Source organism: Abrus precatorius, unplaced genomic scaffold (assembly GCF_003935025.1).
Source record: "Abrus precatorius isolate BTA unplaced genomic scaffold, Abrus_2018 Scaffold2, whole genome shotgun sequence".
Classification (NCBI taxonomy): Eukaryota; Viridiplantae; Streptophyta; class Magnoliopsida; order Fabales; family Fabaceae; genus Abrus; species Abrus precatorius.
In genome coordinates, this window is record NW_020874362.1 from 19534448 (window position 1) to 19551734 (window position 17287).

The following is a 17287-nucleotide window of genomic DNA, read 5'->3' on the forward strand; positions in this document are numbered from 1 at the left end:
CCAAGTATTCCTAAAACCTCCTATCTCTATTAATAATCTAACGTAATAGTTTTTAAGTTTTATTTGAAATTTCATATGGTTAAACAAAAATTTATAACATAGTCATGATTTTATGTATCTATTTATATAAAAATTTAAGATAAAATTATTTATTACTTTTTCATTAATATTACTTGGTTTATATCAAAATTTTAACTATAATAAATAAAATATATCTTGAGAAGTTATTTCCCATATGAAATGATATTTAAATTTTCTTCACAATTCATTTTATGAATGTACGACACTTTTGAAATGTATTTGGCTTAACATGTTTTTATAATAATTCGTTATCATATATTAAACATAAATATTTATATTTAATAAGATAAATAGTTAACAAATTTGGCAATATATAATTATTTCTATTCATAATTTTTTTCATTTTTTTAGTATCATTTACACAATGTGATATCTTATTGTACCTTTACTTTTATAACACTTTTTAAACTATTATTCAAATGATTTAAAACCATTGTCTAGTCTATGATACTTAATTTTTTTATTGGACTGATTTTCAATAAGCTCTTCTCATAACTTAGAACAACTTATTCAACTAAGCTCTTAAATATGTGAAGAGCAATACTAAATATAACTTTAATTTGCTTCTTGTAAGCATGATGTTTACAAAAGTCAAGCTTGCCAAATGTTTTTTTATTACCTATTAAGTTAATTTTATTCAAAATAGATATTCTAACTTCACTTGTATGCCTCAATGTCATATGCCACAAACAAGTAGCACCAAAATCTAAATAATGAGAGGATAACACATCTCCACTACTACAAAGTAAGTAAAGATCATTAACTATTTTTTATTTGATCGCAACATGAGCACCTTTAGATACTTTAATAAATTCACCTTCAACTAAATAACTAGAAATTAAGAGTACTCAAAAACATGAAATTTCTCCTTTAATTTAATGATACCGTGGAGAATTAAGAGTACCTAAAGGAATGAAATTTCTTTTTTAAGTTTGATGTGTTGAACATTAGTTAAAGTTCTCACAATTTCATCATTCATTATTATTCAAACTATGTTAATGTCAATAATCTCATAGAACATATTATTTCTTATAAGGATGATACTTTTGTCAATAAATTAACATGTAGCAAAAGAATGTTAATTTGGACACATGTAGCAAGAGCATCCAAAATCAATGATCCAGACATTACCAATATAACATTTGTTGACATAGAAAAAACATTATTAATACCTTCTCTACACTTGACACATTACTTGTATTTATCTTATTCTTTTCTTTGAGTCTTCAACACTTTGCTTTCTAACATCATTTTTTTCTTGCAATATCTTCACCTTCCCAGATGATGTCTAGATTTTGATCTTGACTTGCTTTTACTTAAATTACTTAAGTTAATCTCATGGATTATCCTCTAATAAACAAGCTAGATTATCATACTTTATCTTTTCGTGACTCAATAAAGAGGATTTAACCTTATAAATGTTAGAGATTTCATGTCCATACATAAGTATCTCATAAAAACGTGTAGAAGAGGAAGGTGGGAAACAAAGCAACAACATTGCTTATTTCTCACTAAAGAATGTTTTCATACATTTTTAATTCATAATAAGTGAAGTGAACTGAGATATATGTCGTCTAATAAATGTTCCATCATTCATATGAAGTGTATAGAAACATTACAATGCATCAAGATGATTGCCCACAATTTATTTCATATAAATGGATATAAATGGACTCTAATGTGTTTTGCAAAGTTATTGCTATTTTTTCTTATATAAGTTTTTGTGACACATTGTTAGTTGCCTTATTAGTTATGAATAATTAAATAGCAAAAAAAGTCTTTTTGTCTAATTACAATCAATATCATTTATCATAAGTCTCTGGTAAGTTCATATTTTAATATATTTTATGACTTATATTTATACACTTAAACCCTATTTTATATATATATTTACGCTAATTGTGTTATTAATTGTTGCAATTTAGCTATAAATTGTTATCAATGCATTATGGAGATATTCTAAATAAATATTAGATAATTTTAACCATTGGTTGTGCTATGTGAATCTGAGTGTGAATTTTAAATTTTAAATTTAAACTTAGATAAAGATTTAGATGTGAAGATTTGGAGCAATTTTCAATTGAGATTCTGAAATTAAGATTTTGATTGTAGATAAAACTGATTCAAAAAGATATAGCTCAACCGACCAAAAACTCAGGGTACAGTCTATGTAAAGCGGCCTTATGCTCCACACTTGAGACACTTTTTCCACTTCATTTGACACACCGTCTTCTCTTTCTTAGTTCTGACTCACTCCATCGTTGAGAGTTATTAGAGATCATTGCAAAGACGATGAACCCCTTCAGAGTCAGAGCGAGGGATAGATCACCCCCTTGGAGAACAATAACTCTTTTCATCTTTTTCCTTTGTGGCTTTCTCTTAATTGAATTCTCCTTTGTGTTTTATGGATTGGTTCATTATGTCTTTCATTGTGTATTTCATTATGAGTAATTAAATTCATAGCTAGGGCTATAGGGAATCCTATTGCATACTTGATGTGACATACTTTAGGTTTATATTTATAGTTTTATTTTAGTTTATAAACACTTTTAATATGCTTTGTTTGAGTTTTTACCATTTTCTACTTATTGGAATAAATTAGGCATAGTACAAATAAATGCTTTAATTTCATATTTTTCGGTAATTCTGACCTCACTACTCTTTTAGCCATAACTTTTTCTATAGATATCATTTTTGGCTGATTCTAGTTGCATTGGATTCAACACACCCAGAGCTTCAAAATGCATATATGGATTGCTAGATTTGGAGTTGATTTTGATTTTTATGATTTTTTAAAGTTGACGCAAATTTGCTGAATATTATTGCGAGATTACATTTAGACCCTTTGTTATTAGATAATTGTCTTTGGGCTTGTAGTTATAATTAAGGCCTAATTTTTGGCCATTTAGTTTACCCTAATCAGAGCTTATAAATAGACTAATAAGGTTCTGATTTAGAATGGGAGATTAGACACTTTGAGTTTTTTAGATTTGGCCGAAATAATAATCTTTGTTTTTACTTTCTCTCAAATTCTCTCATTTTTGCGTGGGTTAAGTGTTTCGATGGAAGGCTAAATATCTCTACTTCTAAACATCTTCCTCTCCTTTGGGTCCTATAACTTGTATCCAAACTCTTCGTCTCCATAACCAATGAAGATGCATGGAGTGGTTCTTGCATCAAGCTTTTGCCTTCGCTCTTTGGATACATGTGCAAAAGTCAAACACCCAAACACTTTCAAATGTGAGCATGAAGGGTCTTTTCCAAACCATACCTTCTCTAGAATGTTAAAATTCAAAGGAACTGATGGTGATCTATTTAACAAGTAACAGGTAGTGCAAACAGCTTCCCCCCAAAATGTCTTGGGCAACTACGCCATGCTTAACATACTTCTAGCTCTCTCCATAATAGTTCAGTTTAACCTTTCTACTACAACATTGTGTTGAGGTGTATGTGACACTGTCTTCTCATGTCGAATGCCATAATTCTTGCAATAGGCATTAAAATCCTTGGAAGTATACTCTCCTCCAAGACACTTCAATTTCTTCCCTGTCTCACATTCTACCATGGCATGAAATTGCTTAAAAATTTCCTGTAGCTGATCCTTAGTCCTTAAAAATACACCCAAACCTTTCTAGAAGCATCATCAATAAAAGTTAAAAAATACCTATTACCACCTAGTGATTCCACCTCCAAGAGACCGTAAACATCAGAGTGAATAAGACTTAATAACTTTGATTTTCATTCTGATGATAAGCTAAAACAAATTCTTCATTATTTACCATACAAACAATGATTACAAGGATGACTCGTTGTATCCTTAATAGTGATCAACTTCTTCTTCATCAAGGTTGACAAACCCTTCTTACTCATGTGACCAAGTCTTTGGTGCCACAAATCCTGAGACTCTTGCTCTACTATATTAATGCTTTCTAAGTTGATATGTACTCAAGTTCTGTATAAGTTACCACACAATTTTCCATGAGCGACAACCATAACCCTTTTCAACATATTTCATGTGTTATCATAGAAGCAGTTTTCAAAACCTCATTAATCAAAGGTTTGTACTGAAAGTAAATTTAACCGAAGATCTAACACATGTCAAACATCCTTTATAGTAACTCTGCACCCTACGTCTGTTATTATTTGAACATCGCCAATACCCACAATCTTAGCAACACTGGTGTTTCCCATCTTCATAGTGACAAAATTACCAGCTTTGGATATTGTGAAAATGTCCCTTCGAGGAGTGGCATGACAAGAAGCTGCAGTATCAATTGCCACTCAACTTCTCCACTCAACTCTATAAGGTATAGCTCATCTTGAACAACGTTGCAACTACCTCTTCAACGATTATGACTTGTGTCTCTCTGTCCTTTGCTTGGGAGCTCTCTGGGTCTTACTCTTTTCGTAACCTTCTGCAATCCCTCTTGAGATGACCTTTCATCCCACAATGGTAACATTTGGGCTTCCACCCTTCTATCTGTTGACTTGCCCCTACTTTTACTCCTACCTCTCTATCTACTTTAATTTTCTCGTAGCTGTCTCCCCTTACCTTCTGTGACAAAGGCTTCGTCATTGTTTACGCCATTGTCTTTCCGCCTAGCTTCCTCATTGAACAAGGCATCCTTCACCATAGACATAGTGAGTTTTCCACCAGAAGTCGAATTTCTAAGAGTGACTACTAAAGTCTCCCAGTTATTAGGAAGAGAACTAAGAAGTAAGAGAGCTTGTAATTCATCATCATGATTTAGCTCCACTGCAGACATTTGATTTACTAGATTTTGAAATTCACTAGTGTGCTCCACCACTGACATTCCACGTAGCAATTTCATATTCACTAATTTTTTCATAAGGAGGGCTTTATTTCGTGCTGTCTTCGATTGATACATATCCTCTAACTTTTTCCAAAGGGCATAAGCATTAGTTTCTTGAGACACATGATGAAAAACACTGTGATCAATCCATTGTTTAATCAAACCAATTGTTTTTCTGTTTATCTTCTTCCACTCAGCATCCTTAGTAGGATCTAGGTTTGCACCTTTGTGCTCTATAGGATCATAATAGTCTTTACAATAGAGGAGATCCTCTATCCTTGGTTTCCAAAGTGTATAGTTGTTGGCAATTTGTTTAATCATAACACCAAATGAATCGTCCATTCTCCGTTTAGAAAAATAATAACAATAATAATAATGGAGCCAAAAAAATGGGGCAAAATTAAAAAAAAAATTGTTAGGAAGTTGATGAGATGACACATGGCGATGACGCGTTGTTGACTTTGTGCATATGTGGCAGCTGACGTGGTCGTCTCTCACTTAGGTGATGTGATTTCTCTCAATACTCTATCTTCCTCAAAACCTCAAACAAAGCTCTGATACTATTTGTTGGGTAAAATAGAATAATAATCACACAAGAGAAATTGGGAGAAACAATCATCTTTGTTATTGATAAAAGATTGTTATAAAAACTCCCAAATAATCACACACTACAACACAACTCACAACTCTATGTATTTATTTGTTGTGTTATCTCTTACATTTTACAAATGAGAAATTGATCTAATTTATAGGCTGAAATTTACTATAATTATTATTTTGTTTAACGGATGAAAAAATCTCTTCAAAACAAACCACACAAGTAGCTAGACTTATTTAACAGTGACTGATACAAAATTATTTTAAAAGAAAACATCATTTTGACACTTCAAATTTTTCATTAACTTCATGCTTATGGATTTTTAAAATTTCGATTTAACACTAAGATCCTACAATAATTATTTAATTTGATCTATAAAAATTAAAAGCTCACTTCTTATATATTACTGTGTAATGAAAGTCAGAGTAAAAAAATGTTACCATCGCTTAAGGGTATGTATATTTTGTTATTTATTTAAAATGCGTTGTATGCATTGTGAATAGAAAAATGTAAAAAATAAATAAACTACGTTGACCTATATATTTGTTAAATTATTACAATAGAAAAAAAAAACACATAATAAATGTAAAACACAAATAACAATAATAAAATCAAGTTTATTCTCATCCAATATAACATGGATGGTAGAATATTCTGTAATTACAAAAACATCATTTTTTTCTCAATAAATTATATTTTAATTGTCATGGAAATAGCGTTATACCTTGTTTCTTTAATCTAATTCTTCAACAAACCTCTTCATTCAAATCATGTTCTTGCTTACTTCCTTTAATGATTGCAACATGCACTAATTCAATGCCAGAAAGAGTCACAATTTTATATAGGAAAAGCTTTCCAAGGGGACCTATCAATACATAGCGGAAATATGAATATATGTTACAATTTATTATAGTTACAATTTATTTTAAGCTAAATAAACCACAGATACATCCTTATTTATCTACTTTACAAACCAGTCTACTTTAAGAGACTTTATTAACTCTCAAAAGCATAGTTAGTGTATATTTAGCTATACATAAATTTAAAGAGATAACTATTTATTTATGTTTTATATATTAATACATGTATTTAAGAAAATTGAAGTTACTTATAAATTCTTTTATATTTATTTGCATTAAAAAACTTTACAAATATTATTCTTTCTTAACCATATTATAAAAAAGTTGGCTTTATATTATAATTAGAAAGCTCAATACTTCATAAATTTTATATTAAAATTTTATATTTTCAATGTGAGACTTAATATTTATAGTTTTTTAATTAGATCATATCATCTCATCATGTTCTATAGTTTCTAGGCCCATGAAAATTAAAGCTTAGTTGGGTAAAATTTTAAAGAAGTTCTTATGAGAAAAAAAATTAATATAAAAAATATTATAACTTCTCTCGTAAATTAAAAATAATTTATTTTTTCAAATTTTAAAAAAGTTAAACAAGAGTTTCTCAAAAGATAGAGAATAATAATTTATTTCTAACTTATAAAAGAAGTTTTATTTACTTTTATAATAATTTTTTAGTCATTTGAATGTATGAATTTAGAGGATTTTTCACAAATGATAAATTGGCAAATGTTCAAATTTACAGCAAACATCTCAATTTTCTAATTACTTAGACATAAGAATTAGGATTTTGTATAACTGTTACTAATTCTTGTGTCTAATTTTTATTCTTAATAGTAGAATTTTTTTTTTATTAAGAATTGATGTAAAGTATCAAGACATTGGACTTTATTGAATTAGACCATGTAATTTAACCATAAGATTCGAGTTGAGATATTATTTTCAGTATGAAGTGAGATTTTAGTGAATAATCTGATTTCTAATTACTATTATATTCCTTTTATTTCTATTTCATTGTGTTGTCTTAATATGTAAAAATTGTAATAAGATTTTCACTGCCTTGCCATTTTCTTCCTAGTTTGTAAAATGTGTATATTGCACACCGAATGCTTATGAAAATGTCTATGAAACTTGTATATCAAAAGGGAAATCCTTTCATACCTAGATTATTGATTAGTTATTGAGTAATAAAATAATTATTTTTATGTAATTCTTAGAACCTTCGTAGTTATATATGAAAGTGGAAGAAATCGATGCGTGAGATGCGTTAATGATGAATTGTCGCTGAGAAAACTAGAAGAAAGGTACTGAAAAACCACTTGGTATGGCATTGGTGATGCGAATCACCATGTAACATATGTAATTATGTTTTTCATCATTTTTTTTAAGAATCTTATGTTGTCAGAGTAAGCAATCAGAACTTTGGCAAGCTTATACTAGTTAACAAGGTCATCAACCCCACAACTAGAAGAAGTTGAGTCTGAAATAATACATCATCTATATATAAATCTACATTTATTGGTTGTGTATATGAATGGAGGGAAATGTGCGATGAGAACAATGACAGGAGAGGACGAAGAGAATTTTTTGAAGCTTAAAGAGGTTGGGGATAGAGGAATGGAATGGCGAATACAAATGAAAAAGTGACTATAATACCTAACCTTTTTTCACAACAAATGAAAGATTTAAACAGGATCTTATTCATCACCAACAGAGTTTAAGAGCCTTAAAATTTTGAGGACTTAAAAGTAAAACATACCTAAAATACCTTCAATTATCAATAATTTTGCTAACTCATCCATACACAACATGAACTACTGACTCAATGTATCCTGAACCTAAAAATATATTTTTAATACTCTTCTAACATATAAGATGAAAGGTGTTAGACTTAGCGAATGAAATTGTTAAGAATGTTAGATGCAAAAAATAAAAATAAAAGTCCATTAAACAAAAATATATAAGTTAAGCATACAGATACTAATATCTTAATGGCATAAGATTAAGTTGACTGTACTGTCTTATGCATGGTATGATTTTCATTTTATGTGACCTTTGATGGAATATTTTTCTTGTCTTCCTTATAGTCTACTTAATGGACAAAAGGCATGAAAAGATTATACGAAAAGAAAAAAATTACAATGATTAATTAATTTTTTAAAATAAATAATCATATAAAAAAACTCATTACATTTAAAAGATGTAAAAATATTTAAAAATTTACAAATGATTAAACATATGGTAATGTCAAATTATGGGGATGAAAGATATTTACACTTCAATACATATATAAAATATAATTGTGTGTGTGTTTAAAACTTAATATAGATTTATTGTAAAAATAATAATTAATAATACCTTCATATATATATATATATATATATAGGATGATTTGAGTGGGGCTCTCCAGTATGGATTATTGTTTTGGGTGGTTAAAGGTGTTCACGAGTTTACTTCAAATTAGAAGGATTATACCATATTATAGTATGAATTAGGTTAAAGAAGATACCAATTCTAAGATAATTCCTTTTTTATATATGACTTTAAGTCATTTATCGTTTAGTGCATTTGTTTAGATGTGCATTAGTATCATTATGTGATAACTCACAGTATGTTCTGTAAAATTGTTATATATTAGAAATGTCAAGACACGATTACGAGGTGGTATTACATAACAGTTCTTTTGTTTTTAACTTTAATAAAGAAAGTAACTGAAGAGGTTGTGATCCAAAATAGTGTGTAGTTCATAGGAAATTAAAGTCTACTGTTTCAATAGATCCATAGTTATACGTTTAAATGTCAATTCACACATTCTCTAAATTTTGCATCGTGTAGCTTCTTTTAATTATTTTGAGATGAACCATCGTGAACTAATTGTTGGACTACCAACAAAAACTAAGTGATTTCCAGCTTTACAGTGGAATCAATGAGGGTGGGACTGATGAAGCATATAATTAAATAGAACCAGAGTTACTCTCTCTTTTTTTATCCATTCTTACTTTTTCTAATAATTCAATCAACAAAAAATTGATTTATGTTGTTTTAGCATTGAACAAATCACACTAACACATCACTCACTGTATGGAACCAATCATGAATATCATTCACACCCTCATAACTCTGTTTTTCCTTTTCTAATATCTACCAATAAAGGGTCCACATACCATCCATCTCATAGTTCCTTAGTAGATATGAGGTCATCACACTGAAAGGGAGAGAATTTCAGAAAATTCACACGTTATTGCCTCACTAGAATCCCAAGGCAAACAAAGTTGAAGACAACAATCAACTCCCAGATTAACACATTCTAACCAATCCCATTACAGCACCTAAAGCCAAAATTCAACCAGAAAACACTAATTTTTACCTAATTAATACTATACCTCTTCCACTAATTATTTGTCCAAAAATTACACAAATTAAAAAATTCGACGAATATTTTGTTAAAAGTACTTAATAAACTTTGTAATATATTTTTTGTTCATGAAATTCTTTTTAATCTTTAAACCACTCAATTTTGTATAAATACTTATTATACTTATAATTATTAGAAAAATAAATAAATAGTTAAAAATCTACTCTCTTTATCTTATTTAAAAGACCATTCCAACTAAATCATATAAATTAAGAAAAGAAGTTAAAACAAATTAATGCATTATTTTTTGAAAAATTAAATACAATAAAAATTAATTTTATTAAAATTAAATCTTATTATCATATTAAATAAGAAATGAAAGATTCAACATTTATAAGATAAATATAAAAAATAAATACTCTTAAAATTTTATAAAAATATTATATATATCACGAACGAACATTGGACAACCTAGAGTTTCTCGAAGTATTAATCCAATGATATGCAGTGTTTCAATCTACTGGACCATTTGCATTAAATGAAAATGAATGATCATCTAGAATATAAACAGAAAACTTTAGAGAGAAAAGAATGGCAGTGTGGTTATTGTTGTAGAATATAGGGGCAATCTTTGTCCACACACTTATATAATAAGATGGAATTACTAATATTTAAATGGGGGATATTCATTGGAGTTGTGAAAGGCACCTTTGATACTGATACACATATCCTTTGCTTCCTTTCAGCATTTTCGGTAACTTTCTTGTTTCTTTTTTTATTTCTTTACCAAAAATATTTCAGGACCCTTTTAAAGTTATTATAGGTAAATTATTTTCAATTCACTTTTTGTGTGAGTGAGAGAGAGAGCACTGTAACACGTTGCAGATAAAATAAAATAATGTTTGACTAAAATAATCGGAGGGGCTGCATCAAAGTTCAAAATATAAAAAAGAAAAGCAAGAAAAGAAACGAAAAATTGGAATTTTGCAGTGGCAATGATGAGAAGGAAGGCCACTGGTGGGCGCAGAATAGGCACGTGGAAGTTGCCTTTAGAATTGCACGCTGGCAATGGCTTGTCTCCATAGTGAAATAAAATAAAATCACAAAGCATACAACATCGTATTCTTCTACTAAGTAATAATGCAAAACATAATTGAAAAATAAATAAATATACATAATTTTCCTAGGTCGAATTTGCTGGTGAATGACTGAATGTTTCTTTGCTGGAAGTGTGTCCATCATGCCCTTACCTCAGATTGTAAAATTCTTATGTCTGGATTCAATCCTTTCTTGTAAATGAGCATTTTCAATTGTAGAATGATTTTACTCTTTTTTAATTATTATTTCTTTTGTTGTCTATTTTTTGGTAGGTGCTGTGTTGCTAGTCTATCTACATAGTTTATTTTACAGCATGCCTCTGTAACACTTTGATCCTTTCAGTTTAAAATGTCCAAATCACCTATAAGTTATTTCTATTTTGACTGAAAGGTCGTAACTTTGGAGTGTTGGATGCCCCAAGTTTCTGTTAATTGACCATTGAATAACATTAATAGCACATGTTTTAGCAATATTTTAAATACATTTTTTATTATTAACTAAAAATTTTTATATTTATGAAACATTATGATATTATCTGATGAATTGTATTCATAATTTTCTTTTTTTCTATAAATTTGAACAAATAACACAAAAGAAAGTATGTTTGTCCTTTCCCATATTTATTGTCCCTCCTACTTATATAAACTGCTTTATATTATATTTGCTCCCACAACAAGCCTCTTGGTTTTCCTTTTCTCTTGGGACTTCTACACCTTCTCTCTCCTCCAAGAAAATTTTATCTCAATTTTCTCTTTCTTTTTCTGTCTGAAAGTTCTTGAAGTTTTGTATCAAGGCTCCGGACACACTATATATAATAAAAGACATTTTTCTGTAAAGCTCGTTCACTAGCTGCTCTATGCACTTGTTGTGTGTTGTGCAGTTCTGAATTATGCAAGTAACTAGTCCAGAGTGATACATGGTTTAGCATAAAAGAAATTGTCACACAGTCATGAAGTTTATGAAACTGGGATCTCGTCCAGATACCTTCTACACTGCAGAGTGTGTAAGGCAAGGAATAAATTGATCCATTTGATTTTTTTCTATTGGTACATGATGTATAAGCTTCAGGTAAGTAACATGTTTTGCTTTCTCTTCATATGCAGGACAGTGGCTTCTGAAGTTTCAAGTGACCTCATAATTCAAGTAAAAGCAACTAGATATCTTCTTCACAAGGTGTGCTAGAAACTCTTTCAAGTTATGACCATCAACAATCTCATTCCTTTTATTTTTGATGAACTTTGAGTCTCTTGTTTTTATAAAAAAAAATTTAATTCTTACTCACATGTTAATTATCTCAAGTTCATGCTTATGTTGTTCAGTTTCCCCTCCTATCCAAATGTTTACGCCTGCAAAGGTTGTGCTCACAGAGTCCTGATTCTCCTCAGCATCAAATAGTACAACTCCCTGATTTTCCTGGTGGGGTTGAAGCATTTGAGTTGTGTGCTAAGTTCTGCTATGGTATTACCATCACTCTTAGTGCTTACAACATTGTAGCTGTAAGATGTGCTGCTGAGTACTTGCAGATGAGTGAAGATGTTGAGAAGGGGAACTTAATTTACAAGCTTGAGGTTTTCTTTAACTCTTGCATCCTTCATGGTTGGAAGGACTCAATTGTGACTCTACAAACCACAAAAGCGTTGCCTTTGTGGTCAGAGGACTTGGCAATTGCCAGCAGATGCATTGAAACTATTGCCTCAAAGGTCTTAAGCCACCCCTCAAAGGTGAGTTTGTCACATAGTCATTCCAGGAGGATAAGGGATGATGTGTCTTCTTGCAATGGAACTGAAAGTCTTAGACATAAATCAACAAGTAAGGGATGGTGGGCTGAAGATTTGGCAGAATTGAGCATAGACTTGTATTGGAGAACCATGATAGCTATCAAATCTGGTGGCAAGACACCCTCAAATCTCATTGGTGATGCATTGAAAATTTATGCATCTAGGTGGCTACCAAATATTAGGAAGAATGGGCATGTCAAGAAGGAAATTGAATCTGATTCAGATTCAGATTCAGCAAGCGAAATAACTACGAAGCATCGTTTGCTTTTGGAGTCAATAGTGACCTTGCTTCCATCTGAGAAAGGTTCTGTTTCTTGCAGCTTCCTTCTTAAACTCTTGAAGGTAGCCAATATTCTTAATGCTTCTGCTTCTTCAAAGGTGGAACTCGCTAGAAGAGTAGGACTTCAGTTGGAGGAAGCCACAGTGAATGATCTTTTGATACCCTCAGTGTCAAACACCAAAGATATGTTATATGAAGTGGACTTGGTGATGACAATATTGGAGCAATTTACGTTGCAAGGTCAGAGTCCACCAACTAGCCCTCCGAGATCAAGGTTGGCCTTTGAAAGGAGGAGGTCTCGTTCAGCAGAGAATATTAACTTTGAATTCCAAGAAAGTAGGAGATCTTCCTCAGCATCTCATAGCTCAAAACTGAAGGTGGCTAAGCTTGTGGATAGGTACCTTCAAGAGGTTGCCAAGGATGTGAATTTGCCTCTGTGCAAATTCATTGCTCTCGCTGAAAGTATTCCAGAATTTGCAAGACATGATCATGATGATCTCTACAGAGCTATTGACACTTATCTCAAGGTAAATATTTGAAAAAGAAATATTTTGTGTTTCAGAATTACTGCATTTTACACATGGTAGAAATAAATAAATAACCAAAGAGGAGGAGGAGGGAGGGGGGGTCTGGCTGAACATGTTTCAGTGGTGGGACAGAATTAGTGGATAAACAACTCGACCTTGAAACCTTGTCTCATTCATCATTGTTTCGTGGTTTAGGTGTATGATGACCCACCAGTAATTTAGCCTGAACATGGTCTAGTTTCTGAGTGAAACAGTTTCTTGCAGATTCTGATTTCTATTTAAGTGGTTGTGATTTCATTTGGCTAAAACAAAGAAGAAGAAAAATATCCTGTGAAAATTACAAAAAAGTAACCCATTTATTTTTCAATCCATAGAGTTACATTTTATTGCTACTACTTTGGCCCGAAGATTCTTTAGTCCTCCACATGATTGATTGTGCATATTAGCTCTTTGGCCACTTATGCATTCTCTTCATTAAGCTAAAAATCCACCAAAAAGAAACTCTTCAGTTCAGTATCACTAAAATCTGTACTTTTTCTAACTTGGAAAATCTAGGCTCATCCAGAACTCAACAAGAGCGAAAGGAAAAGGCTATGTCGAATTCTAGATTGCAAAAAGCTCTCTGTAGAGGCGTGCATGCATGCAGCACAAAACGAGCTACTCCCTCTAAGAGTAGTTGTACAAGTTCTCTTCTTTGAGCAAGCACGAGCAGCAGCATCTGGTGGCAAAGTAACTGACATGCCAAGCAACTTCAAGGCATTGCTCACTGCTCATGGCATTGACCCATCAAAACACACAGCACCATTGAGCACCACAACAAGTATACATGCTGATGACAATTGGAGTGTTTCTGGTTTCAAGTCACCAAAAATGAAGCTAGCTGAAGATGACTTGGATGAAAGTGATGTGCCTCGTGATGAAATTGGTAGAACTTCTAGATTTAAGGGTCTTCGTGCTCTTCCTACTCAGCCCAAACGAATGCTGAGTAGATTGTGGTCTAACAACAGAAGTGCCAATGAAAAAAATTAAGTGAATTTTTTCGATTTTTCATGTGGGGGATGAAAATTTAGAGGGTAACATATACTATATTTTTCTCTTTTGCCAAAGGTCTTGTAACTTCTAGTAGGGAAAATCAATGAATCTAAATGTGCATTGTTCATGTAACCTATAATAATAAGAAATGAGATTTTTCACGAGGGGAAATCTCTTCGGTAAATCACAGATGTGAAAAGACGTAACGTAGGACCAATGGTACCGTGTTTGTCTACGAATCTGAAACACCTGGCTATGTTCATATGCAGTAGTTCACTTCATTGGGACCTGATTTTGTTGACAAAATTTATTATTTGTATTTGCATGCTTCTGAAATAAAGCAATTAATAATGTAATAGCAGATTATGTTTATCATAACTATGTGTATCCACGCGGATAATGTCGTCCTCATTAAATTGATATCAATGGATAGGAATTGGAATGTTGTGGCAAATAGTTAAGGTTTGATATGCATTTTGTTTTGGATTTTTGTTGGCAGAGATTTGTCATTAATCTATCATGCGGTGGAACAATCTAGGGATTTATTATGGTTAACAAAATGTGTGCAATGCAAAGCCGACCAAAAAGTAGGACAAATAAACAAGAAAGATTAAGATCCAGCATTGGTAAGATATGTTTGCTTCTAAGTGGTATTATTGAAACAATGACAACTGAAAACCACTTGGTGTGTTTGATACACATGACTCAGAGTTGTTACATCCTTACATAAACCTCCTTGTACCTGTATCTACTAATATAAGCAAAAATATCAATAAAGAGTAAAGATAGGTGTTCCATTTAAAGCGAAACCTATCAAGCATTACTGAGAAAATATGTCTAAGAAATTTTAAGGCCCTGAAAGTCATATAGCCCTGACTTCTTAAATTTCGGCTAATTATTTAGGTATCTTGAGTTGACTTCTTAATTGCGGTAGATCTGCTTGATGGAGGTCACTTTCAGCCTCCTTTATTCTTAGATTTGTAATTATTATCAGTAATTTGGATTTTGTAGGATTGTTGGGATGATATTGAATTATGTCCCTAGATAACTAGTTAGTTCAATCTCACAAACTGAAACCGACCTCTCACTGTTTTGGACGCAGTGAAAGAGTCATACCTTTTTTTAATTTTCAACATTGTCATAAAGCATATGGGAATCATATAGTGGCGGACTGGTTGTGGTGGTCATCATCATCATTGTTGCAATCATGATCACTAGTCATCATAGTTTCTTTGACCTTGACTAACTATTCTAAGAGCATGCCTGCATGAATATTCCTGACATCAATCACCGATACTATTAGGTATGATTAGCATTAACAAAATTTGGTACTATTTATTTTACTAGTAATGTTTACATTCCTTTTAGTTTTGTTTGCTTCTGCTCTGCCTCAAAATACCTGGTATCATTTGTCAAGAAGTTGCGTGAATGGAAATGCACCCTCCTAATTCTGTAGTGGACTATTCATTTTTCCATAAGTAATTGGCTATCTTAATAGTTGTTAAATTAATCACCTGCAAGTGACAACGGGAATGGTGTTATTTCTGCGTTGGGTGTGCTGTTTGAGTCTTCATTGGATACACTAGGCCATGTTTGTAAAACCAAATTTTTCATCTCTAGGCCAGGTTGGCAATGTAGGGTGTAGGTGGTTGATTCGTTTCCATGATTCACAGTGTTGTATATCTTCTAAGTAGTTACAACTCACAAATTTTAATTAGATTATAGTTGCTCATCTTCAGGATTCCATGTCAAGGAAAATTTTGTTGATGGATTTGGATTCGTGTTTTGAACCTGTACTGCTCAAATGAGGGTGGTGAGACAACTATGGTAATTGAAGACAATTTAACAGGTGAAAAATATAACCATAGTCTAGCACTTGTGTTGAACTTCTATGAATGACGCGGTTTAAGTTCTACACTACAGGGAGAGTAGTTGGTTTCTTGCTATGACATTGTGTTATATATATATATTTTATTTTATTTTTTATTTTATTTATTTTTTGACAAAATATGAGATTGAGTGTGAGATTGTTACTTTGTCTAAGATGTCCGAGGCTTTTAGACTTGTACAACTCTTCACTTATATCCCTTTATTTTTCTTATTTCTAACTGATATAAGATTTATTTTTTTGTTTTCCAAAACTCTCCCTCGAGTTCAATTAAGACAGATTAGTCTGATTATGGCTTGCCTTCAATCTACACTATACTTTAAATTTGAAATTCAAAGGTCATGCCACCTTTATTTGTTGCCAGAGTTTGTGCTCTTTTCTCTTAAGTTTTGAAGGCCACAAGTCTTTTTTCATTTATTTTGGGGCCTGTATTCCTTTTTTTTTAAGTCTCAAATACGTCTAGATCTAGAATATTTTTGTTTAGGTTTTTCTCATTAAGCCCTTTTTCTCTCCTCCCTTTATGTTTTACTATTTGCTTCTTTATTTTTTTTCTCTCCTTTTTCCTAATCATTGGGCTTCAAAGTCTTTAATAAAATATTCTTTTTGCTTGGATTATCAACGAGTTGGAAGGTCATAAGCGGAGAAATTTCATAAATGTAAAATATTTTTCATTCAACTACTGAAACTTTTTATTTTTGATATTTACATAACATAAATAAACTTAAGAAACAAAACACATAAACAAGTAAGATATTATACAGTTACCTCATGATTACATAATGATGGTGGTCTAAAAGGTAGAGGTTGCCATACAATTAGTTAAAACATGATATAACAACTAATTAAAGCACATTTTAGAATTTCAATTCAGCAAAAAAATATACATTAAAAATCTTATCTGCGTCAACAACTTGAATAAGGATGTTTTAGTTTTTTTTTTAAATCGTTTTATCATAATAATATAATATTTCTTAAG

The 17287-nt window shown here is 31.2% G+C and overlaps 1 protein-coding gene across 4 annotated transcripts; it reads left to right on the forward strand.

The window, feature by feature from the left end:
- Positions 1-11475: 11475 nt before the first annotated feature.
- Positions 11476-14818, forward strand: LOC113857690 (BTB/POZ domain-containing protein At1g67900). Of its 4 annotated transcripts, none has more exons than XM_027489814.1 (4): positions 11476-11814; positions 11910-11979; positions 12126-13391; positions 13947-14818. In XM_027489814.1, the coding sequence occupies exons 1-4, from the start codon at positions 11756-11758 to the stop codon at positions 14418-14420; spliced, it is 1869 nt and encodes a 622-aa protein (XP_027345615.1). In that variant the 5' UTR covers positions 11476-11755; the 3' UTR covers positions 14421-14818. The 4 variants fall into 4 exon arrangements, with proteins under 4 accessions (XP_027345615.1, XP_027345617.1, XP_027345616.1 ...); XM_027489816.1 differs by having other exon boundaries at positions 11910-12000; positions 13947-14801; XM_027489815.1 differs by having other exon boundaries at positions 12174-13391; positions 13947-14723.
- The last annotated feature ends 2469 nt before the right edge of the window (positions 14819-17287 follow it).

Excerpts from the sequence above, each read along its gene's own strand:
- LOC113857690 (XM_027489814.1), top strand. The coding sequence starts at position 11,756 with ATGAAGTTTATGAAACTGGGATCTCGTCCAGATACCTTCTACACTGCA. Across the intron at positions 11,815-11,909 it reads TACACTGCAGAGTGTGTAAG|GACAGTGGCTTCTGAAGTTT; the intron begins GCAAGGAATAAA and ends CTTCATATGCAG. Across the intron at positions 11,980-12,125 it reads CTAGATATCTTCTTCACAAG|TTTCCCCTCCTATCCAAATG; the intron begins GTGTGCTAGAAA and ends TATGTTGTTCAG.